The sequence below is a fragment of the Mobula hypostoma genome, chromosome 16 (genome assembly GCF_963921235.1).
Source record: "Mobula hypostoma chromosome 16, sMobHyp1.1, whole genome shotgun sequence".
In the NCBI taxonomy this organism is placed as follows: domain Eukaryota; kingdom Metazoa; phylum Chordata; class Chondrichthyes; order Myliobatiformes; family Myliobatidae; genus Mobula; species Mobula hypostoma.
In genome coordinates this window covers 69,064,399-69,089,955 of record NC_086112.1, presented here as the reverse complement: position 1 = coordinate 69,089,955, position 25,557 = coordinate 69,064,399, and the positions used below count along the sequence as shown (strand labels likewise).

The window sequence follows — 25,557 nt, the reverse complement described above, 5'->3', positions numbered from 1 at the left end:
GCACAGTGGCCAGCTCGTAAAGCCACTGCCATCGCTCCAGCAACCTGGGTGTTATCCTGACTTTATGTGCTGACTGTGGGAGTTTCTCCCTGTGACCACGTATGTTTCCTTTGGATGTTCAGGCTGCCAATTTCTTTTGATAGACTGTAATTGTACAAAATCACTGCCTAGTGCAAATAATGGATGCCTTCATACAATACTTTTGACAATTGCATCCTGCAAATCTTCATTTTCATTGTAACATTTAAGATGATTGTTGATACCTTAAAATTCTTCGTAGTTCTTAACTCGATGAAGTAGTGATATTTCATTTTCACTGCTGAATGTTTCTGGCATCTCCAAGCCCAAATGTTTGGAATTGCAATGAGTTAAACAGTTCTGAATAGCCTTACTGTTTACTTCTTGCCAAATGTCAATGACAAAAATCAGTTTTTTGAACACAAGTACATGATACTAGTGTTATTTAAAAACTGTTCTCTCTGAGCACAGTGTAGGACTAACTGCCATACAAGTGCACGTGACTGACACCAGTTAGAAACTGTTCAAAAATAGTCTCCTGACCCAATTAAGCGGCATAGTGTCCCAGATAAATAAAGGGTTATTTTCTCAATTAGTTTTTGTTGTTTTCAGAGTTGACCCAAATAAGCAACTGACCTGATTAACCGATGTCTCAATTAACCAGAATCTATATGTAACAAGCTTCAGTTTCTCAAGTGACAACCTAATGGTAGAAATATATGTAAGGTAAACAACAGATTCCATGAGTCTCCTGCTTTGTTCTGTCACATTTTGAATAATGTGAGTGAGGTGGTTTGATTCGGACTTGACAAACGCTGAAGTGACATTCCAAGAGGAGGCTGAATCAACAGCAAATTGATCTGGTTGAACAAAGAATAACATGGGTGGTGAGTTTTTTCCTCTTTAAAAAGCTGACTATTTGGAAAAAGCATCTGTGAAGAAGGAAGCATTTCATGTTTTGCGTCCTTGATCTGTTTTTCATGAATAACGTGTCAAATTTGAAGAAGCCTAAAGCATTTTAACAAATACAAGTTCATGGAATGCAGAGATACACCATGTTTGTAGTGATAACTATATGCTACAGAGGATGTAGTGTTCAAGTCTTGTTAGATTTAAGTCTTGGATTGTAGGTTAAGTCTATATGGTGGTAATATTGAGAGACTGAACTAATTTGATTCATAGCCCTCCAAGAAATTTGTTCCAATATTGTCAAAATATTATCACTCCTAGATAAAGATGCTGGTTTTTCTTTGCATAGCAATAATTTATGAGAATAATGGCCCTCTGGTTGAGGAAGGCAATGTGATTAGCCACTCTACAAAAGTAGGTGCTTCTAGGGTTATGCTGTCTGGAACTTGCCCAGTAGAGGTGTAATTTTATGGCTGTGAATGTTCCAGAATGATCTGGTTAACGATGATAGAAATGTTTCTCAGCAGATGGCCTTGGATGACTTAATCCCCATTTTCTGTATTAGGTTTGATGCCTAAATTAATGTAAATCTGATCATTGTTATGAAATGTAGAACGCAAGTAATAATACTTTATTGAGCCCCAGTGAGAAATTCTTCCCATATAGCAGCAATATTTAAAAGCACATTTAGCAGTGTATAAACTTGACTAATAAAGTACAGAATAATGTATCCAATAATAACTTACCAATATGCAATAATAGTATACGAAATAATAAAACTGACCATTGTACTATGATGTGTGTTCTCCTGTTGCACAGAGATGAACTGTTGTATCTGCTTATTGCACTTGTGACAGTGGAGCTGAAAGAGTCTGTTCGAAAGGGTGTGCCACTGCTTATTCAGTAAGTTATGGAGAGGATGTGCCAGATTGTCCGTACTGGATAACAGTCCTCTATGGTGACCTCCTCTCTACCACTAACTCAGAGGAATCCAGGTTGTAGCCAAGGACAGATCCTGCCTTTCTGGGGAGGTTATTTAGTCTTTTTACATCACCAGCATCGATACTGCTCTCCCAATGTAAATGATAACAGTGGAAGACAACTGGACAGAGATAAGTCGTACAAAGAGAAGTTTGAGTTTTATCTAGAGGTTACCACCATAGGAGATTTTTAACAATGAGTTGTTGTCTTGTTAATATTCACTGTATGAATATTATTTCTTTACTTGACTAGTAATGATCAAGTCTTCCTACAATCTTAAAACTCATATCTTCCATCAGGGAGAAATCTTTACAAGGAGGATCTGGTACACACCCTGAAGTTCATTGGAAAACTGACAACCAAACTATTTCCCAGATTAATGGGGGCAAATCATTCAGTTTTGGTAAGTTACTGAGATAATTTTGTTTTTTTTTAAAGGGAGCTGTAGCTTGCTAACCCTTAACTCAATAATTTGCTGATTAGTGAATCTAAACACAGAAGATGCTGTTGGTAGACAGCAAAGAATGTCAATATAGTTACAAAAGAAATTGCATTTTCAGTGTAAGACGTGAAGATTAGTAAACAGTAATGCAGGAAATGTTTCTCTAATTCTGTGGTAGTGCATTATCAGACTAAAGTAAGACCATTGAATGGGATAGTGACACTATTGGGGAGTGATGTGCTAATAACACTAGTCATTGAACACTACAGCACAAACAGGCCCTTCGGCCCATCTAGTCCATGCAGAACCATTAATCTGCCTAATCCCATCCACAAATTTATCTAAATTTCTCTTAAGTCTTGAAATTGAACCCACATCTATCACTTGCACTGGCAGATCGTTCCACACTCTCACCACCCTCTGATTGAAGACATGCTTCCCTAAACATTTCACTTTTCACCCTTAATCCATGAGCTCTAGTTGTAGTCTCACTCAACCTTTGTGGGGGGGGAAAAAAGCAACTTGGGTCCTCAAGTCCCAGCAACGTCCTTGTAAATTTTCTCTGCATTCTTTCAGTTGTATTTACATTTTTCCTGTAGGTAGATGACCAGAATGCACATGATATTCCAAATTGGACCTCACCAATATCTTATACAATCTCAACATACCATCTCAACTCCTGTACTCAGTACATTGATTTATGAAGGCCAATATGTCAAGTTTTCTTTACCACCCTAACTACCTTTGACACCACTTTCAATGAATTATGGACCTGTATTCCAGATTGCTCTGTCTACCATGCTCCTCACTGAGTAATACACCCTGGATGGTCCTCCAAAAGTGCAATATCTCCCATGAGTCTACATTAAATTCCACCTGCCATTTTTCAGCCCATTTTTCCAGTTGGTCAGATCCCACTGTAAACTCTGATGGTCTTCCTTGCTGCCCACTACATCCCCATCCAATTTACTGCATTATCATCCAGATTGTTGATATAGCTGACACCAACAATAGACCCAGCATCGATCCCTGTGGCATACCACTAGTCACAGGCCTTCAATCAGAGAGGCAATCATCAACTACCACTCTGTGGCTTCTCCTGCAAAGCCAATGTCTAATCCTTTACTTCCTCATCTTGAATACCAAGTGACTGAACCTTCTTGACCAATCTGGGACCTTGTCAAATGCCTTGCTAAAGTCCACGTAGACAACATCCACTGCCTTGCCTTCAACTTTCTGGGTAGCTTCCTCGAAAAACTTTACAAGTTTGGTTAGCCACTACCTACCACACAAATCCAACCAAATACTTGTCTATCTGATACCTTAGAATATCTTCCAATATCTCCCATTACTGATGTTGGGCTCGCTGGCTTATAATTTCCCAGCTTATTCTCACAGCTTTTCTTAAACAATGGAGCAACAGTAGCTATCATTCAACACCTCACCTGTGACTAAGGGAACTTTAAAAATCTCTGATGAGGTCCCTGGAATTTCTGCACTAGCCTCCCACAGATTCCAAGGAAACTCCTTGTGAGGTGCCTGGGAATTATCCACCCTAATATGCGTCAAGACAACAAATACCTCTTCCTCTGTAATGCTGTGTTTGCTTCACTTCCATAAACTCTGTGTCTGTCTCCCAAGTGAATACAGATGCAAAAAATCTAAGATCTCCCCCATCTTTTTCAGTTCTGTGCTTAGATTGCTACTTTGATCTCTCAGAGAACTAATTTTGTCCCTTGCTATCCTTTTGCTGTTAATATATCTATTAAGTCCTTAGGATTCTCCTTCACCTTGTCTGCTAGAGTAATTTTGTCCTGCCTTTTTGCCCTCCTTATTTTCTCCTTAAGCGTTCTTTTGCATTACTTGTACTCCAAGTACCTCATTTGTTCCTACCTGCCTATGCACCTCCTTCCTTTTCTTTTTTTATTAATTTCTTTGTTTCTACAGAACAAAAAAAACCATCAACAGAAAGATTTATACAGTGCAAAACCAACATGTCTGATGTGCAAATCATAACAGTAAAGAAAAAGCACCCAAAACCCCACCCTCCCTCTGTGCACTCTAAGCATTATGATATAAAGAAAGTTAAATCAGAGCTTTTGTCACCACAGAGCTGTGAATTTAAAAAGTGTATTGCCTACTACCTAAGCTATAATATATTTCACATTATAAAAAGAAACCATAAAAGTTAACCAAAAAAGAAAGCTGGATGTAAGGGACTAAATCACTGAAAGAGAATGGAAGATAAACCTTTAAATCTGAAGAGGAGTTATGAAAATAATCAAGAAAAGGTCCCTACACCTTATGGAACTTTATGTCCGAATTAAGAAGTGAATAATGAATCTTTTCAAGGTCTAAGCGGGACATAATATATCTAAGCCATTGAGCATGAGTGGGTGGGGCAACACCTCTCCACCTAAGAACTAAACATCTAGCCGAAAGAGATGATGTGGAGCTTTTTGATCATTTTTTTCTCTTTAGTGAGCTTATATTCTCTTATATTAGGCGGTGATTTTAACTGTGGGTTAGATCCAGTTATGGATCGATTGTCCTCTGTTCCTAGTCTGCCAAGTAAATCTGCTTTATCAGTTCAGTCTTTCCTTTTTAATTATGGTATCTCTGACGTTTGGTGTTTTCTTCATCCAAGTGAGAGATTACTTTTTTTCACATGTCCATCATACTTTTACTAGAATTGATTATTTTTTAATCAATAATCTGCTGATTCCATCTGTTTGCTCTTGTGATTATCAGAGTATATTGATTTCAGATCATGCCCCAGTTACCCTGTCCATACTTCTTCCTGGTCTCCATCAAATGAATAAGCACTGGCATTTTAATCTGACCCTGTTGTCGGGTAACGATTTTGTAAAATTTATGAAGGACCAAATAACTTTAGATATTATCATGTCATCTGAAACCTTAACTCAGGTTGTCTGGGATGCCATGAAAGCATATCTAAGGGGTCAAGTAATTTCATATTCTGTGAATTTGAAAAGAAAGACCTATACAGAGTGATTAGATCTGGTCAATCAAATTAAAGTAACGGGCCAACTACATGCTCAGACCAAAAATCCGGAACTGTACAAGAAGGGAGTGGAACTTCAAACTAAGTTTGACCTCATTTCCACTCATCCAATTGAACAATAACTTCTTGAAAGTAAGAGCCAGTTTTATATTCATGGTGATAAATCTGGGAAATTTTTAGTCACTCAACTAAGACACTCTAAAGCTAAACAACAAATTACTAAAATTCGAATGGGAAATGGGAACATTACCTTGAATCATTCTGAAATCAATGATACGTTCAAGAATTATTATTCTCGACTCTATTCCTCTGAATCTTTAAATGATAGCATTTCTGGTTAGCATATTTTAGTTTTTTAAATAGTTTAAATATTCTTTCGCTTTCTCCTGATCTCAAAGCAAAACTCAATGAGCTATTGTCATTAGAGGAAATATCTTCAGCCATTTCTGCACTGCGGTCTGGTAAATCTCCTGGACTTGATGGGTTCTCTGCAGAATTCTATAAGTCATTTTCCTCACTGCTTTTGCCTTAATTAACCTTAGTTTTATCCGATTCGTTTAAACGTGGTCAATTGCCAGCATCATTTAGTGAGGCAAGTATCATTCTTTTAGGGGAAAAAAGGCAAAGATCCAATAGAGTGTTCCTCATATAGGCCGATTTCTTTGTTAAATGTAGATGTTAAAATTTTAGCTAAAGTTTTGGCTGGTAGATTGGAGAACATTGTACCCTCAATTATTTCTGAAGATCAAACTGGTTTTATTAAAAATCTCCTCCCTTTTTTAAATATACGGCGTCTATTTAATATCTTGTATTCACCTTCAATTGGGACTCCTGAGTGTGTCATCTCTCTTGACGCGGAAAAAGCATTTGACCCTGTGGAGTGGAATTATCTTTTTGCAGTTTTAGAAAAATTTGACTTGGGACAAAGTTTTATTACATTGATTAAATTGCTATATTCATGTCCCTCTGCCTCTGTTTTGACCAACTCTCAGCAATCCCAACCTTTTAATCTTAAATGTTGCACCTGGCAAGGGTGCCCTTTAAGTCCCTTACTTTTTGATCTGGCCATAGAGCCACTGGCGAGTGTGTTTCGTAGCTGCATTGAATTGATGGGGATTTGCCGGGGGGGGGGGGTGTTGAGCATAAAGATTCTCTTTATGCCGATGATCTTTTACTTTTTATATGAAATCCGGCTACCTCCTTTCCCCCAATGTTTTCACTACTTAATAAATTTAGCCAGCTTTCCGGATATAAACTTAATTTACACAAGAGTGAACTCTTCCCAATTAACAGAGAAGCACAAATATTAGAATTTCATAACCTCCCTTTTAAAGTAGTGTATAATCAATTCACTTACTTCAGTATTACTGTAACAAGGAACTTTAAGCATGTTTTTCAGAAAATTTTACTAATCTTTTAAATCATAGGAAACAGATTTTGGCACACTGGTCACCTCTGTCCATGTCTCTGATAGGTCGAATTAATGTTGTTAAAATGTATATCCTTTCTAAATTTTTATACTTATTCCAATCTTTACCAGTTTTTATTTTTTTTGATTCGTTAGATTCTATTATTTTGTCTTATCTATGGAGGGGCAAATGTCCCAGATTTAAAGTTCACCTTCAAAAACCTAAAAGGGAAGGTGATATGGCCTTGCCCAGTTTTTGTTTTTATTACTGGGCAGCCAATATTTGTTGCCTTACTTTTTGGTCTTTCTTTCGTAATCAGTCTGACTGCCCAAAATGGGTGGCAATGGAATTGAACTCCCATCCTCTCATTAGACATACTCTGAAAATATGGGCTCAGTTCAGAAAACATTATGGTCTTTATGGTTTCTCCCCCTCTTGTCCTATCTTTCATAATCATCTTTTCCAACCTTCTATGCAAGACTTAACATTTCATGATTGGTACAGAAGGGCATCGGGCATTTTGAAGGTCTTTTCATAGACAACTGTTTTGCAACTTTTGAACAACTGTCTGCAAAGTTTAACCTACCTAATACTCATTTCTTTAGATATCTTCAAATTATATATTTTATTAACCCTCTAATACTAAATTTTCCTGAGATGCCCGGAAAAAATGTTGTGGACTTGTTTCTTTGTATAAACCCATTGAGTAAAAGTCTAATATCTACTATTTGTGATAAGTTAGCGACCTTGAGGTGTGCCCCCTTTGATACAATTAGAACTGCCTGGGAGCATGATTTAAATATTTCTCTGTCTGACGAGGTTTGGGACTCAATTCTTAAGTCAGTTAACTTAGCCTCTTTATGTGCTTACCACTGCCTTTTGCAGTTCAAGGTTGTACGTAGGGCTCATATGTCTGAAGCCAAATTATCGCGGTTCTATTTTGATATTAGTCCCTTTTGTGACAAGAATATAGTGGGCGAGGCTTCTCTTAACCATGTGTATTGGGCTTGTCCCAGTTTGGAGAAATTTTGGAGCGATGTCTTTTTAATTTTATCCCATATCCTTAATTGCCATTTAGAACCTAACCCTTTGATTGCTCTTTTTGGCATTTTGGGTGAAGTTGACACGCATTTGAATCTGACTATATGGTGAACATTGTCTTTTGCCTCTCTTTTGGCTGGACGTTTAGCTCTCAAGTGGAGAGATGTTGCCCCTTCAGATGATGTGGAGCCCCTTCCTCTTCCTAACCAGGGTCTTAATATCTCTTGAAAACCAAGGTCTCCTAAGCCTTTTATTCTGACAGGAACATACAAACCATTTCCTCTCAATTTCACTCTTGAAGGCCTTCCACTTACCAGGTATACCTTTGCCAGAAAGCATCTGTCCCCATCCACACTTGCCAGATCCTTTCTGACACAATTACAATTGGTCTTTGTCCAATTTAGAATCTCAACCCAAGGACCAGACCTGTCCTTTTCTGGAATTACCTAGAAACTAATGGCATTATGATTACAAGATGCAAAGTGTTCTCCTACATAAATTTCTGTCAGTTGCCCTGTCTCACTCCCTAAAAGAATGTCTAGTATTACACACTCTCATTTAGTCCTTCAGCAAATTTGCAGAGATTGCAGACTTTATGAGAGTCCCAATCAATATGTGGAAAGTTAAAATCACCTATTGTCACAATGTTACGCTTCTTGCAACAGATCTCTCTACAAATTTGCTCCTCAAAGTCCTGTGGACTGTTGGTGTAATTGTGGTAATAAATTGGCAGTAATAGATTATGTAGTTAGCTGACTTTGTCTGTAAGATTCTATGGAATTAGAAAATTTTTGCTGATTAATAATTTTTTGCTGAACAATTATTTTCCAGACCGTGTATTCCATGAAAATGAGACAACACAAACTATTTATACTGAAGTTGCACATTCTATTGTGTACTCTATTACTGAGGGCTATAACGGTGAGTCTACTTAACATTCTAATGTTCAACCTACAATCTGCCATTACTTGACTCTACCCCTTTATCATTAGTTTTGAGCCTGGACTCTAACCACTTGTTTCAGTTTTTGTATAAGATGTCTGGAATTTTGATGAAACATAAAGACAACTCAAATCCTCGATTTGCTGATATGAGAGGGAATCTTGTTAATAGATTTGATGCAATCATTTACATTATATAACATCAGTTGGGTAGGATATTTATAACATTTTCAAAAAACTTAACATCAAGCTGGAATCTCTGGAATAAAGTTCAAAACTCAAAGTAAATTGATTATCAAAGTACCATACTGTATGCAACCTTGAGGCTGAAGTCCTTGCAGTGGGAAGAAAACCATGGATATAAAGCATTGGGCAAAGAAAAAACAATCTTTAGTGTGATATTAATGTTCATAAGTTCTTTTTGTTCACCTTTTCACCATTTCCTTGGATCCATCTTGGCAAAGGGGTCTTTTGTTTTGGTGAATGGTTCAAATGAGGAAACCTGATAACATTTAAAATGAGACTCCCATAGCCCCTGATGACCCTGTGCTTTCAGTCTCTGAGGCCAACATGAGAGCATCCTTCAGGACGGTGAACCCATGGAAAGTATCCAGCCCACAGGGTACCTGGCTGAATATTTAAGACCTGTGCTGATCAACTGGCTGAAATGTTCACCAATATCTTTAACCTCTCCCTTTGGCAGTCTGAGGTCTCAGCCTGCTTCAGGCAGGCTTTAATTATATCAGGGCCTAAGAAAAACATGGTAACCTGCCTCGATAACTTACTGCCGAGTCCAATGTGATGAAGTGCTTTGAGAGGGTGATGAAAAATATCAACTCCAATCCTAGAAGCAATTTGGATCCAGCCCAATCTGCCTAGCATCACGACAGCTCAACAGCAGATGCCATTTCATTGGCTCTTCATTTAATCCTGCAATGTCTGGACAGTGAAGATGCATACAAGAGGATGCTCTTCATTTAACTACAGTTTGACGTTCTATACCCTCAAAGATAATGAGCTTCAAGTCCTGGGCCTCACTATCGCCTTGTGCAACTGAATTTTCCAATTCCTCACTTGCAGACCCCAGTCAGTTCAGATTGGCAGCAACATCCTTTCCACAATCTTCCTCAGCACATGAGTACCACAAGGCTGTGTGCTTAGCTCCCTGCTGTATTCACTATATATTTATGACAGAAGCTAAGCACAGCTCCAATGCTGATGACACCGCTGCCATTGGCTGCATCAAGGATGGCGATGAATCAGCATATAGGACGGCAATTGACAGTGTCACAACAATAACCCCTCAGTAAATGTCAACAAGGCCAAGTAGATTATTATTGATCAGGAGGAGGAAATCAGAGGTCATTAAGCCAGTCCTCATTAGGGGATCAGGTGGGGAGGGCTCAGTAACTTTAAATTTCATGGTGCTATCATTTCAGAGGATCTGTCCTGAATCCAACATGTGCCATTACAAAGAAAGTTAGCAGCACCTCTACTTTGTTTGAAGTCTGCAAAGATTTGGTCTGTTATCTAAAACTTTTGACAAACTTCTCTAGATGCACAGTGGAGAGTACATTGGCTGGTTGCATCATGGCCTGGTATGGAAACACCGGTACCCTTCTCCATTTGAGCACGGCTAATTGGAGAGCTGTTGCGAGAAAGCGGTGCCCATCATAAAGGGCCCTGACCATCAAGACCATATTCTCTCCTCACTGCTGCCATCAGAAAGAAGTTACAGTACAGGATCCTCAGGACCTGACCAGTTTCTACCCAACCATCAGGCTCTTGAACAAGAAGGGATAATTTCACTCAAACTTCTCTCGCCCCATTGTGAAACTGTTTTCACTTTCATGCGCTCTTCATCTCATGTTTTCTATATTTATTGCTTATTTAATATTTTTTCTTTTTGTATTTTCAGTTTGTTGTCATTTGGACATTGGTTGTTGCTCACCCCGTGGGTGTGGTCTTTCATTGATTCTATTGTTTTTCTTATATTCTGTTTATGCCTGCAAGAACATGAAACTTAGGGTTGCATATGGTGAAGTATATGTACTTTGATAATAAATTTTCTTTGAACATTGAGACTATAATAGGTTAAGGTGCAAAATGGTAATCATTGCCGAAGATGGGTTTGATGCTACTTTTAAATGTTGTCTGTGTTTTGTTTATCAGGCACTATTTTTGCATATGGACAGACCTCATCTGGAAAGACCTATACAATGATGGGAAATGCAAATACTCCAGGTCTTATTCCTTTGGCAATCTGTAATTTATTCAAAGTTATTAATGATGTAAGTAAGACTCTGTGCTTTTAAATGCCGACAGATGGAAATTTATTGTTTGTATTTTAAAACTATAATTTTCAGATTGCGGAAGACTTCGCTTCACTGTGAATTATGTACTAATTATGCCATGTCCTTTTGTAATGGATTTGCTTGAATATCCTATGTTTATAGCTCCCGAATGTTTAGGTTTAATGTTATTGTTTCTTGGCCAGTTGCAGAAGTATTTTAAATTTTCAAAAACTTTCTGTGTACAGCACAGGCTGGCTGCCAGTTCTGTATAATACGACTGCAATTTACAGCTCTGATCTGTAATGTCCAGATTTAAATTTTTTTTAGAAAAAAGAAAGTTAGTTGATTAGCTGGAATTTTCTTTTAACTATCCCAGGAAGATTTGTAACAAATTGCTTCATAATTTTCAATTTTTCTATTTATTACTTTGCTTCTCGTGCGTTGAGGAACTGGATGTCTTTCTTTTCACAGCTGACCTGCACTACTAATTTGTTTCTTTTTATCTTAGATGCAAAACAGAGAATTTCTATTACGTGTCTCTTACCTAGAAATTTATAATGAGTCAGTATCAGATTTACTTAGCGATTCAAAAGGAAAACCTCTGGAAATTAGGGAAGATATAGAAGTAAGTACATCTCATTGTGATCTTATGTGCTGCTTGTAAATCTACCAGCATTCGCTTTTATTTGCACATTGAGCATCCATGCAAAAGCTTGCACATAAATTTCCTCACTTCAGTTGGAGATCTTAGAAGTACAAATGCTTTGTGTAACTGTTATGAGAATTTTATTATCTTGATTATGAATTATATCTTATAAATGAAATAACTAAGTCTCTCTCATGTCAATTTTCAAATGCTTATTTTTCAGAGAAACATTTATGTTGCTGAACTAATTGAAGAAGTTGCTGTAACTTTTGAGGATGTAATGAAGTGGGTCAAAAAAGGGGAAAGTAAGGTTAAAGTTGTAATTACACTTTTGCGTAGTTAAACTTCATGTGTATATTTGGTTGTAATTTAATCTAATTTGTGTGCTTGAGCTCATCTGTCAGCCAGGATCATAATCCTACTTTACACCACCAAGGCAGTACTGAATGATCTAATACTGGTCCTTTGGGTGAGATGTTACATTGATATTGCATTTATCCATCTGGCTGCAAGGAATGACTCTCATCATCCCATTCAAAGAAAAAGAAGCTTATGGTTAATACTTCTCCCTTAAATGAATAAAACCAAGATGCATGTTAACTGTAGATTTAATTTTGTAATAAGACCATAAGACAAAGGAGCAGAAACCGGCCATTCGGCCCATCGAGTCTGCTCCGCCATTTTATCATGAGCTGATCCATTCTCCCATTTAGTCCCACTCCCCTGCCTTCTCACCATAACCTTTAATGCCCTGGCTACTCAGATACCTATCAATCTCTGCCTTAAATACACCCAATGACTTGGCTTCCACTGCTGCCTGTGGCAACAAATTCCATAGATTCACCACCCTCTAGCTAAAAAAATTTCTTCGCATCTCTGTTCTAAATGGGCGCCCTTCAATCCGTAAGTCATGCCCTCTCATACTAGACTCCCCCATCATGGGAAACAACTTTGCCTCATAATGATGCTATGCTACTTGCAGATAAAATTCTGTTTGTACAGAAATGACAAAAATATGCATTAGTTCCAAACTTCTGTTCAGATACCATTTCTTATGTATGATTTGCTTTGGTTTATGCTCAACTGAAAGAGACTGTACCTCTTCCTAGAGATGCTGCCTGGCCTGCTGCGTTCACCAGCAACTTTGATGTGTGTTGCTTGACTTATCACGTGTCCATTGTTGGATAAATGTTAGCCTGCAAGTAGAGATTCCCTATTCATCGAATAACACTATTGAATATTTGTACCTATTCAAAGGGTTGTAGTAAAGCAGAACAGCCTTTAGTGACCGTCAAAGCTCAGACTTAAGCAGGTTGTCACAATTGTCTATAGCTAATGCAGCCTGTGTATTGCAAATAACGTTCACTGGTCTGTCAATCGCACAATAACCAATGCATGTTATGGCAGAACAACCTGTTAATCCATTTTAAACTCTGCAAATTTAATTGTTGAATCCAAGGTTGTTCCTTGCATAGGCTTGATCTAATATTTTATGTTTTAGATGTGATTGACACATATACTCGAGTATTTGAAAATAATACTTGGACATTATATCCTCTATAATATAGCTTCTATTTGACGTTTTTCCTTGTGGAATCAATTGTGTTTGGACTAAAAGTTGTTTCATTTTCTGTCAGTCTCTCAAATTATTTGTAGAGATGTTCCAAAAATATAGAACTCAACCCAATTTTCTTATTCATTGCCATGTTTTACAGTGCTGTAATGTTCTTGTTTTGATGTTGCTTTTCAAAGATATTTCCTGCATTTACTAAATTTTTTACTCCAACTGTATTTTTCTGTTGCATATAAGCTGCTTTAATTCACTATAAAAGATTTCTATGCTCATGATTTTAACAAATAGTGTAAATATTGCTATGATCTATTTGAAAAGAGAATCATTTGTGAAAAAGCAACATTTTTAATAGCCAGTTGCAATATTGTGAATTGATATTCTATTGTCAATTTTAAAATAATTTTCTTTTCTCTGCAGGAAACAGACATTATGGGGAAACAAAAATGAATGAACGTAGTAGCCGATCACATACGATTTTTAGAGTGGTAAGATAATATCTATAATCTAGATTTGTTGGTTCAGTTGTGGAAAAGAATATGCATTGTAAGTCAAAGTTCCATTGATCAATGAAATCCGTTTGAAATGTGATCGTAATTCTAAAGTAGGACATGTCTGCCCCTGAATGGTGCACACCAAACTCAATAAAATGTTGATCACTGATTTTACGTTCACAGTTCTATGAATGACAGGTGGTCTACTAGAGCGTGATACAAAATAAGTGAGAGAAAATTCCCTTTTAGATTGTGCCATGAGTTCTTTTTTATCTCTCGCAGAAAGGGTAAATGTGACCACATTTTAACGTCTTATTAGAGGGTAGGATCTCTTGAATGGAATGTCAAGGGCAGTAGCTACGTGAGAATACCATTGCTTGCAAACCATGTAGTGCCCAGATTTGGAGACAATTGCCATTTCTTTGTGGTTAGAATTCTGGAGTTCCGTACTACAGCTATATTGGGTTAGTAGCTTCTAAAGTGGCTAATTAGGATTATGTGAAAAGCAGCAGATCCTTCCACCAATGGTATAAGTGATATTTGATGATGTGATTAAGTGAGTAGTTTGTGAGTTGGTACACTCTTCACCATTTTACACAGGCTTTCTGATGTAAATACATAAGATTTCCAACTATCCAGAAAGTTGCTGCTTTAACTGGACCAGAGATTCTTGAGAGTTTTGGGGATGTAGCGACTTTTCAAGAAGGACAAGCACGCTCTAATCTTTTTCTGTTGGTCTCTTCCCAAGGCACAGATCAGTACAGGTTTTCCCCCGCTAACCAAAGGTAGAGAGTTTCTATGAAACAGTTCGTAAGCCAAAATGGTGTGAAGCAATTACCATTAATTTATATGGGAAAAATTTTTGAGCATTCCCAGACGCAAAAAATAACCTACTAAATCATACCAAATAGCACACAAAACCTAAAATAACACTAACATATAGCAAAAGCAGGAATGATATGATAAATACACAGCCTATATAAAGTAGAAATGTATGTACAGTAGTTTCACTTAACAGAATCGGGAATATTGAGCCAAAAGCGATTTGTAGGAAAAAAAAATCGGCACGTACACGCATGCGTGCACACCTGCCTGTGCAAGGCTTCATGGTCATGGTAGTCTTTCGGGGTAAACACAAGTTTAAACCGGGCGTCTTTTTTTGTAAAAGTGAAAATCCTCTTTCGGTTAGCGAAAGCAGGTACTAATGCAGGTCTTTCTTAAAAGCGAAATGTCGTAAAGCGAATGTTCAGAAAGTGGGGGACACCTGTATAGAAGTGTCTGTTTTAGGAGTTGAATGTTGAATATAAATGTGAAGGTGACTGAGTGTAGCCAGGGCTTCAATAGTGGGGATATTGGCCTGGAAGTATTTGCAGAGATGGTACTGGTATCTTTTCTAGTGCCTTGAAGTACTTAATTGCTTATAATAGGTATTTCATGTTTACCAATGTTTCAAGAAGAAAGTTTAATACTTGCAAGGAATTGCAGATGCTGGAAACGGCAAACAGTCTGTTTGCAGTCCCAATGCAGGGTTTCAACCCAAATGCTGACAATCCCTTCCCTTTCCCACAGATGCTGCTCAACCTATCCAGTTCTCCAGTAGATTATTATTACATGGTGGTTCAAATAGTTTTGGAAATTGCAACTAAATTCAAATCAAGCTTCAAGCTTAACTTGCTAATCCACAAAATACCAGCCAAAAATTCTTTGTACCAGTGTTTGGTCGAGCTGTTAATCAAAACAGGGTAAAGTGCATTTAATGTTGTGCTCTCTCAAAAAACAATATTCTTTTAAAATCTGAAATCCATAATAAAGCATCTCAAAGCTGGTAATATTGAATAATGTATAAAGACCTCAGCAATTTTTTCAATTTTTGTCTCAAATATGACATTCCTTGTGCTTAGCTTGCGATAATTTTATCAGTATCTCATAAGGCAAAACTACATTTTGTTAACTTGTTTTATAACTGTGACAAGTTAAATCTCTGCATTGCTCTATTGATAAACTTGACCATATTGCTTGAAAGCATTCTCATCTAGCTAACGAAAGGAACTAAAATTTGTTATGCAAGATAACTGTCTGCCATTTTGCAATATCAACAATCTGTGATGTAAAAATAATTGTGCTCTTTTTAAAGACCTGAAACAATTTAGTTACAGCGATGTTTCAGTTGAAATATGCTGAAATGTTTACTTCTGAATGAATTAGAAAAGATGATTTAAATATTTGTAATGACTAAATAGAACTTCTCTGTCCATTCGCTGCTGACCATGATATACTTTTGTATTGTTTCTGCTGTGTAGATGTGTTAATGTAATCATAAATAATATTTGACGTAAACTGATTTGCTTATTGCTCTCTAGCAGGTAATTTGAATCTCACTTATTTCTCTAAATGTTCTAGAAGGTTTTAATACAAAATATAGTTTTATTTTTAATCTGTAACTGTCGAGCAATTTAGCAGAACTTTATGTCGAATGCATAGGAATTTATGGTACTTTAGTTCCAAGCGGGCCATCCTGACATGTTGTCTCAGAAAAATTAGGGTATTTTGTTTCCACAGAATAAAAAAAACCTACTTGTTTGTTATTCCTGACAAGATGGGAAGACAATACTATAAAATAGTGAAGTAATTGAATGCTGGAAATATGATGCAACAAAAGTACTGGCAGCATCAGTGTACCTTTTATTTTGATCTTGTGTCCCAAATTTTTAGTGTTTTAGTATCAATTAGCATTGTTTATTTGGATTGATTTGTTTACTTAAGATCTTCTTCATGTGCCTTGCAAGTTACACGCTTGGGCGATTGAAATATGTTTCTGACTTGTTAGGAATGTACAGGTAGTGTAATCTTTCACTGAATTGATACAATTTATGGAACATCTTTCAATAATGGGCACTTTTTTTAAAAAAGGCTTTCAAGAAAGCCTATCTTTAAAAAGTACAACTTTTGTTACTTAGAAGCTAATTCGTGTTCCAATGCCATGTATCCGTTTTACCTGAAAGGAGAAATAATACAAATTAATATTTGATTTTCAGAGAGAGTAAACATTCTGATTGAAGTAACATACATCATTGAAGTGTTATTTTGCTGTGGAATTTTAAATTTTCATACAGAAGGGTCTGGAACATTCTCTAAAGACATTTGTATATCTGGATAAATTGAGGACTTTTTTTAAATGCAAACAACAGGAATTCTGCAGATGCTGGAAATTCAAGCAACTGGTCATTTTTGAAGTATTCTAATTTAGTGACAATTTTCCATTTCAGATTGTGGAAAGCAGGGATAAAAGTAATGAAGCAGTTAAGGTTGCACATCTGGTGAGTTCTCTGCCATTTTCTGAACTTAATAGCTCTCCATTTTGATTCAATTGTTTTTATCTTCTGGTTTAACCAGAAATGTCATTTTCCTTTGGGCCAATATATTTCTGGCTGGAGCTAGCCTTCAGCAGACCACTCCATTCCACGTGAAATCCAGCAGTAGTGTCTGAAATCTGGAATTGCTGGGCTTTCTTGCCATTACCTTCTATTATTAAGCCAAGTCTGACTTGATGCAAGGTTGGACATTATTTTCTGTCTTCATTTATAAATTGTATGTTACTGGTGCACTTTCTAAAAGATTTATTTCCATTCACAAATTCTTTAAAACTGATTTAAATGATGTCTTGAATATCAGGGCTAAGTCGAGGAAGACTTGCCTTTGATCTCTTTTAGTCCATATTAAAATTTTTTCATTAGCTCTTTTATCAGGTTGTTAAGATTGATTTTTGGAGTTCTTGTCCATCAAGCCTACAAAAGCCTATATGAATGTGTGACCCAGTAGAAAGTGTTGGTTGTTCATTGTTTTCCAACAACGACAAACCTGTGTGGGACGAGCTTTATATTGAAAAATCCGTTGCACTGTGGCAGTTCCACTCACTTGTCCTCAAATCTTGGTCCAATGGTACGAAAAATCGTCACGACTGGAGACTTCCTCAGCTGCAATGGATAACCATGGTGCCTCCCGTGCCTTGTCATGCTGTTTGCTCTCCATGAAGCAATGCAGCATTGCTTTCTTGGCCATTGGATCTTGCAGTTGATCTCATCCACCGGTTTCCCGGAACTGGCTTCACATGCTGTGGTAGGCCTATCCTTATCTCTCTGGGTTGAAGTTTCCCAGCTTCCCTCACCTGGTTTAGCCTGCCTGTTGAATCAGAGTACCAGGGTGTGGCCACCACCATCACATGTAAACAGTTACTTGGAGCCACAAGTAAGAGGCTGGGACCGAAGGTTGATGAGCCGCCCCTTGGCGGAGCATGACAGTTCCCCCTCCCAACCCGCCAGATGCCTCGTACAGTCCAACCCAGCAGAAAATACAAACTACGTATTGTTTGCACTCAGAGTTCAAAGCCATCCCTGGATTGTAAGGAAAGAAGTTGGAGTCTCTTGGTCACTGAGAATGTTAACACACAAAGTCACTTGAAAAATTATTCAGTTGTTGGAAATAAAGCTTTTAATGTCCAATCGTGTGCTGTGTGAATTTAGTCCCATTAGTAATTGCAGTTAAAACCATGTGGCATGGTTTTTCGAATATTCTTGTACTACTCTGCATGAACAACTTCCAATAAATATTCAGTAGGCTTTATACAACTGGGACAAAGTAAACTACTTAAACGTATTCCATTACACTTGAGTTTCACCTACTTAATATAAAAGGGTTTGATGTGTCAGGAGACAATTTGCTCACTGCAGGATGTGCGGGAGGAGAAGATGGCGGCGTGCCTGTGTGCGCGCAGCCCTCCGGTGAAAAATGATATCGTATCTGTTAAATAGGGGCCGTGGACAATTCTGATTTGATGGAGAATGGATGTGAAAGCACAGAGGAACATCTGGAGAAATTTCTGATACGCCCGTTCACTGCTGTCGTTACTGTGTGGTCAGGAATCTTTCGGAGGGTAGGCCTCAAAATCCCCGGCCTTGCCTGCTTTTGGCAACTGAGAAGGAGGTCAAATCGTTCGGACAGAGATGGCGCTCAGTACTTGGTGTAGGAGAGCTGATCAGAGCTCGAAGTTTTCGGATGACTCGGAGTCGGATTGTGGTTGGCATGGCCGGGAGAGTTTTTCTTCCTTCTCCCATCTGTGTGAGATGTGGGACATTTGAGAAACTTTGAACTTTACTGTGCTCATGGATTTCATCAAGTTATGGTATTGTTGCACTGTTTGTAACTATATGTTATAATTATGTGATTTTGTCAGTTTTTTCAGTCTTGGTTTGTCCTGTGTTTTGTGATATCACACCAGAGGAAATAATGTATCATTTCTTAACGCATTATCATTTCTAAATGACAATAAAAGAGGACTGCATGTCTTCATAATCTAATCCACCTCCTAACTAGCTCTTTTAGTCATGGCCACTAGTCTTAACTGTTCTGTTCAAAACAGAACAAGACTCGGCAATACTGAATGTCAGAGGTGTAAATCACTTGTGGCAGTTCGACTCCTGTGTGATAGGGGGCCTTTGCCACTTTTGTCAGGGCATATTACAAGCCACTTATCAGCTCAGGCCTGAATAACATTCAGGCCTAGTAGATTATCTTAAGAATGAAAAAACAATTGAGTGAAGTTGGAGATGAAATTGGATGAATGTGAGCTCTGGCAGGGTTTGCAGGCCATCACTTCCTACAAGGCGAAACCTTTGATTCCCAGATGATCTCAACGTCCTTCATGCACGCTTTGGAAGGAAGAATAAAACTACATCTGTGCAAATCCCGACAGCATCTGGTGACTATGTGATATCTGTCTCAGAGGCTGACATCTGAACATGTCTCAAGAGGGTGAGCTGCCTTAAGGCGTTAGGCCCTGATGGTGTACTTGGCAGGGCCCTGAAAACCTGTGCCAAGGATATCTTCAATCTCATACTAATACTTTCGGAGTTTCAACCTGCATATTGGTGTCCAAGATGAACAGGGTGAGCTTCCTTAACGACTATGCTCAGTTGCTTTTATCTACTGTGATAAAGAGCTTTGAGGAGTTGATCATGGCTTGAACTAACTCCTGCCTAAGCATGGACTGGGACTCTCTGCAATTTATAAGCATAAGGAAGTTTGCAGATGCTTGAAAGTGCACACAAAATGCTGGAGGAACTCAGCAGGTAGCATCTATGGAAATGAATAAATAGTTTTCAAGACTGAAAATGAAGGGGGAAGACACCAGAATAAAAAGGTGGGGGAAGGATAGCTCGAAGGTGATAGGTGAAGTCAGGTGGGTAATAAAGATAAAGGGCTGGAGGATAAGGAATCTGATAGGAGAGCAGAGGGGACTACAGGGGAAAGGAGGAGGGGGTGTGGAGTGGTGATAGGCAGGTGAGGAGAGTTAAGAGGCTATAGTGGGGAATAGAAGAAGAGGGGAGGGGTAGGAATATTTTTTTTACTGGAAGGAGAAAACAATATTCATGCCATCAGGTTGAAGGCTACCCAGATGTTATATAATGTGTTGCTTCTTCACCCTGAGGGTGAATTTAGAGCAAAATTGCTGTCCCAAAGGGACATAAGGGGCTGCTGTTTATTTGGCTTCATGAAAACATGGCTATCCCTGGCCATTTTGGAGGCATTGCTGCAGCTCAGTGGCTTATGATTCGCTGCAAAGGCAGGACAGCTGAGCCTTTTAAAGATAGGGTATGCTTTATGATTAACTCATGGTGCATAAATGTGGCGGTTCTGTCTTTGTCCTGCTCGCCTGATTTGGAACAAAACACTTAGCAATCAAATTGTCATCTATTTTATCTGCCAAGGAAATTTTCCTCCATCATCCTGGTAGCCATGTAGCTTCCACCTCAGGCCAACATCAAGCACGCACTGGAGGAACTGAGCAACATAATTAGGACCAGGAAGGTATGGTCAAGGGAGGTTTAGGGGTGCTGACAGGACTGCTTTGAGTGGACAATATTCAGGGATTCATCTTAGAGTCTGAATGTTATTCCACATTTGTCACTGATTTCATCATGACTTGTGTGCCTTTGAGATATACCCAAACCAAATGCTGTGGATGAACCAGGAAATTCAGTCTGCTGAGGGCTAGGTCCTGTGCCATTCAACACTGGTGATCGAGAATGATACAAGAAGTTTTACAGAAGGCTATTTTAAGGGGAATAACAATTCTAGTCCGAGGGTGAATTGGATGCATGTCAGCTCTGGCAGAGTCTGTAGGAAGGTGCTAAATGGCGACTCCTTTGCTTACATCTTCGGCAGCAGCTCTATTTCCAGCTTTACTATCTTTATTTTCCCCTTTCAGGGTTCTTTTGAAGACCCTGAACTGGAGTTACACGCTGACTGCGGTTCTTTGTGGGAATGGGACCCGCTCTCAGGGTTTCATAACCGGCCATTGTTGTTTGGCATGCCAAGGGCTCGGCCTAAAAGTCAGGCTCGGATTTGGAAGCCTCGGATCTCAGGACTCTGGAGACGGGCGGATTGAGGGTCAGTGTCGCGACAGGAGATCTGGGGGAGTCGGAATATCTGTGGTTGTGTGCCCAGATTTTTGGGCACAGAACTCGAAAAAAGCAACGTGGCGGACTTTCAACGTCGTAAACCAGCGAGTTGTGTGTTATGTCTCCCCGCTCACTGGGAAAACAGAGACACCTCTTTCTTCCCCCCCACCCCAAACCATAAGGCAGAGAGAGAGAGAGAGAGCCTATGGTATGTCGAATACCGGGTGAAACGTTGAAGTCTTTGTGGTAACTGCAAGTCTGTGTTTTTGCTGTTGCTTTGCTCATGCTTGAGTCCTTGGTGGCGGGTGCCGGTGGGGGGTGGGGAGGGGATTGTTGCTTGCTGCCACTTGTGTGCAGTGGGGGGAGACTTTGGGGTTCTGATATTTGACTGTCGTTCATTCTTGAGGGCACTCCTCTGTTTTCGGGGATGGTTGTGAAGAAAAAGCATTTCAGAATGTATGTTGTATACATTTCTCTGACATTAAATTGTATCTTTGAAGCCATTACTTCCTACAAAGCAAAAGCTAACACCATGAATGGCAGTAATGCTCCACTCCCAGATGAGCTGAATGCTTTCTATTCACGCTTTGAAATGGAGAGCAAAATGACACCTTTGCGAATTCCTGCTGCATCTGGTGACCCTGTGATCTGTCTTGGAGGCTAATGACAGAAAATCGTTTGAGGGTGAATATTCATAAGACGACTGGCCTGATGGTGTATCTGGTGAGGCTCTGAAGCTTGTACCAGCTAAATGGCAGGAGTCTACAAGAGCAGCTTCAATCTTGCTGCTGCATTTGGAGGTACCCACCTGCTTCAGAAGGACAACTGTCATACCAGCACCAGAGAGGAGTAGTGTGAGCTGCCTCACCAATGATCACCCTGTGGCACTTGCATCTTAAGTATATCTAGCTCTGTAGATGCTGGAATTCCAGAGGGACACGCACAATGTGCTATAGGAACTCAATACGCCTGTCAGCATCTATGGAAATGAATAAACAGTCGATGGTTCGGGGTTTCCTAGATGGAATATGAGGTATTTGGCCGTTGGGATATTTCACACTTGGTGGTTGCAATGGAGACGCTTGACAAAGTAGTCCACCAATTTACGTCAGTCTCACTAATGCCGAGGAGGCCACATCGGGAGCACTGGATACAAAAAACGACTCCAACAGATTCATAGGTGAAGTGTTGCTTCACCTTGAACGACTGTTTGGTGCCCTGAATGGAGGTAAGGGAGGAGGTAAATGGGCAAGTGTAGTATTTCTGTTGCTTGTAGGAATATGTACCTGGAGGGAGCTTACTGAGATGAATTAGTTATCTTGAGGGATGAATGGACAAGGAAATCATGGAGAGATCTCTATGGAAAGTTGATGAGAATGATGTGTTGGATGTGGAGGCTCATGGGGTGATAGGTGAGGACAAGAGGAACTCTATCCCTGTCAAGGCAGAGGAAAGATGTGGTGAACATGGATGTCTGGGAAATGGAGGAGGTGTAGGTGAGGGCAGCATCAGTAGTGGAAGAAGGGAAACACACTCTTTGAAGAGGGAGGACATCTCTGATGTCCTGGAAAAGAACTCCTCATCCTGGGAACAGCTGGGAAGAGATGATGGAACTGAGAAGGGATTAGTAGTTTTATAGGAGACGGGTATAGTCAATATAACCATGGGAATTGGTTGTTTTATTAACAATTTTGGTAGACAGCTTGTTGCCAAAGAGATTGAGAAAGGAGAGGAAGGTATCAGAAATGGACCAAGTGAGTTTAAGGGCAGGTTGGAAGTTGGAGGCAATGTTGATGAAATTGACATGCCCAGCATGAGTGCATGAAGAAGTACTAATGTAGTTGTCAATGTAACGAAGGTAGAATTGGAGATTATACTAGTGAGGGATTGAAACGTGGACTGTTCTACATCGCCAATGAAGATGCAAGCATAGGCCAGTGAGGGTGTCCATGGTTATCCCTTGAGTCTGAAGAAGTGGAAAGAGCCGAAAGAGAAATTGTGGAGGATGAAGATTCACATTTCCTGTGTTAAAGTGTTTTGAGAGGTCCTAAGCAAGGACCTAGACACACTTCAATTTGCTTATTGCCACAATAGGTCTACAGCAGATGCAGTCTCATTGGCTGTCCACTTAGTCCTGGATCACCTGGACAATAACAATGCCTACGTCAGAATGCTGTTTGACTTCAAGTTCAACACAGTCATACCTTCAGTTCTAATCAACAAGCTTCAAAACCCGGGCTTTTGTAACTTCCTCTGCAACTGGATCCTTGACTTTGTCACTGAGAGACCAGTCTGTGCAGATTGGAAATAACATCTCACTGATAATCAACTCTAGCATGGCGCACCTCAAGGGTGTGTGCTTAGCCCACTGCTCTACTCTATCTACACCCACAGTTGTGTGGCTGGGCTCAGCTCAAACGCCATCTATAAATTTACTGATGACACAGCACGTTGAACCTTGAAGTGGATGGTCTACAAAAGCAGAAGACCATGAACATCCTCTCAGCGGCCACTTTATTAGGTACAGGGCATATCTAATAAAGTGGCCACTAAGTGTATATTATTATAATTTACAGTGTATTTTATGTATTGCATTGTTATTTTGCAGTTTAAAAAAAAAACAAATTTCTTGACATACGTCAGTGATAACAAACCTGATTCTGATTCACTCAGGCACAGACTGCTTTATTTTCTGAATAACTGTGAAGTGATTGAGCATCAACAGCAAGTACTTCCACGTTCTCTTAATCTTGGAAGGAAAGTCATTAATAAAGTTTTCTGATCATAAGGGGGCCTGGCACACTGAATTGAGGTGCAGTGATACTTTGTACGTAATCACCATAAGACATGTGAGTAGAGTTAGGCCACTCGGCCTATCGAGTCTGCTCTGCCATTCCATCATAGCTTTATTATACCTCTCAACCCCATTCTCCTGTCTTCTCCCTGTAATCTTTGACACCTTGACTAACCAAAAACCTATCAACCTCTGCTTTAAATATACTCAGTGAACTTTATTTCACAGCAGTCCATGGCAATGAATTCCACAGATTTGCCACTCCCTGGCTAAAGAAGTTCCTCCTCATAAATGGACGTTCCTCTGTTTTGAGACCGTGCTCCTGGTCCTAGACTTATCCACTATAGCAGCGGTCCCCAACCACCGGGCCGCGGACCTGTGTCAGGCCCCAAAGCATGCGCTACCGGGCCACGAGGAAATGATATGATCTGGCCATAGGTGTCAGCTGCAACTTTCCTCATTCCCTGTCATGCCCACTGTTGAGCCATTACGCATGCGAGGTCATTACCTGTGCGTCATCCATGTCAGCGCAGGAAGAAGATCAACTCCTTGAGCTTGTAAATGACAGCGGGCTGAAAAGTATGTTTGACATAACATCTCTGCTGGCATTCTGGATCAAAGTCAAGGCTAAATATCCTGAACAACAGGAATTCTGTAGATGCTGGAAATTCAAGCAACATACATCAAAGTTGCTGGTAAACGCAGCAGGCCAAGCAGCAACTTTGATGTATGTTGCTAAATATCCTGAGATAGCCAGGAAAGCACTGAAAACGTTGCTTCCATTTCCAACATATCTCTGCAATGAATGCAACGAAAACTAAATTGCGGAATAGACTGGACATAAGGAACCCCGTTGGAGTATCGCTGTCTCCCTACACCCTTCGATGGCACCGTCTTGTTGCTGGGAAACAAACCCAGGGTTTGCACTGATTCAGTGATATTGGTGTGTTGCAATGATTTTATATGTTCATACGGGGCAAATATGTGCTGTGTTTAATATTCAAACGTTACTTAAAATGTTATGATGCTGTTGACTTATATAACCATATAACAATTACAGCATGGAAACAGGCCATCTCGGCCCTTCTAGTCCGTGCCGAACGCTGCTCTCACCTAGTCCCACCGACCTGCACTCACCCCATAACCCCCCATTCCTTTCCTGTCCATATACCTGTCCAATTTTTCTTTAAATGATAATATCGAACCTGCCTCTACCACTTCTACTGGAAGTTCGTTCAACACTTACTTCAAGCTCCCCTGTCCTCCCCTGATAATTGACTTATCGCTATATTCATGCGAGGAGAATATGTGCTGTGTGTTTAATATTAAATTCGTTAGATAAACCCTTTTAGAAACGAAATTGAGTGTATTAGCCACTTATCACCTATATTCCGGTCGTGATTAACACCCCCCCCCCCCACCCGAACAGAATCGCCAAAAATGATTTGTAGAAAAAATCGGCATGTACATGCATGTGCAAATCACGCATGCCCACTGGTGCCCGTGCAAGGCTTCATGGCCATTGTAGTCTTTTCG

The 25,557-nt window shown here is 39.4% G+C and overlaps 1 protein-coding gene across 3 annotated transcripts in view; it reads left to right on the top strand.

Annotated features, from left to right (window-relative positions):
* Positions 1-25,557, top strand: part of LOC134357473 (centromere-associated protein E-like) — a 158,802-nt gene that overhangs the window by 5,786 nt on the left and 127,459 nt on the right. For all 3 annotated transcript variants that reach the window (XM_063069091.1, XM_063069090.1, XM_063069089.1), the window contains exons 2-8: positions 2,208-2,311; positions 8,657-8,746; positions 10,939-11,057; positions 11,569-11,685; positions 11,930-12,011; positions 13,697-13,764; positions 17,037-17,087. In XM_063069091.1, coding sequence (XP_062925161.1) covers positions 2,208-2,311; positions 8,657-8,746; positions 10,939-11,057; positions 11,569-11,685; positions 11,930-12,011; positions 13,697-13,764; positions 17,037-17,087 — 631 coding nt within the window. The remainder of the gene's footprint in view (positions 1-2,207; positions 2,312-8,656; positions 8,747-10,938; positions 11,058-11,568; positions 11,686-11,929; positions 12,012-13,696; positions 13,765-17,036; positions 17,088-25,557) is intronic.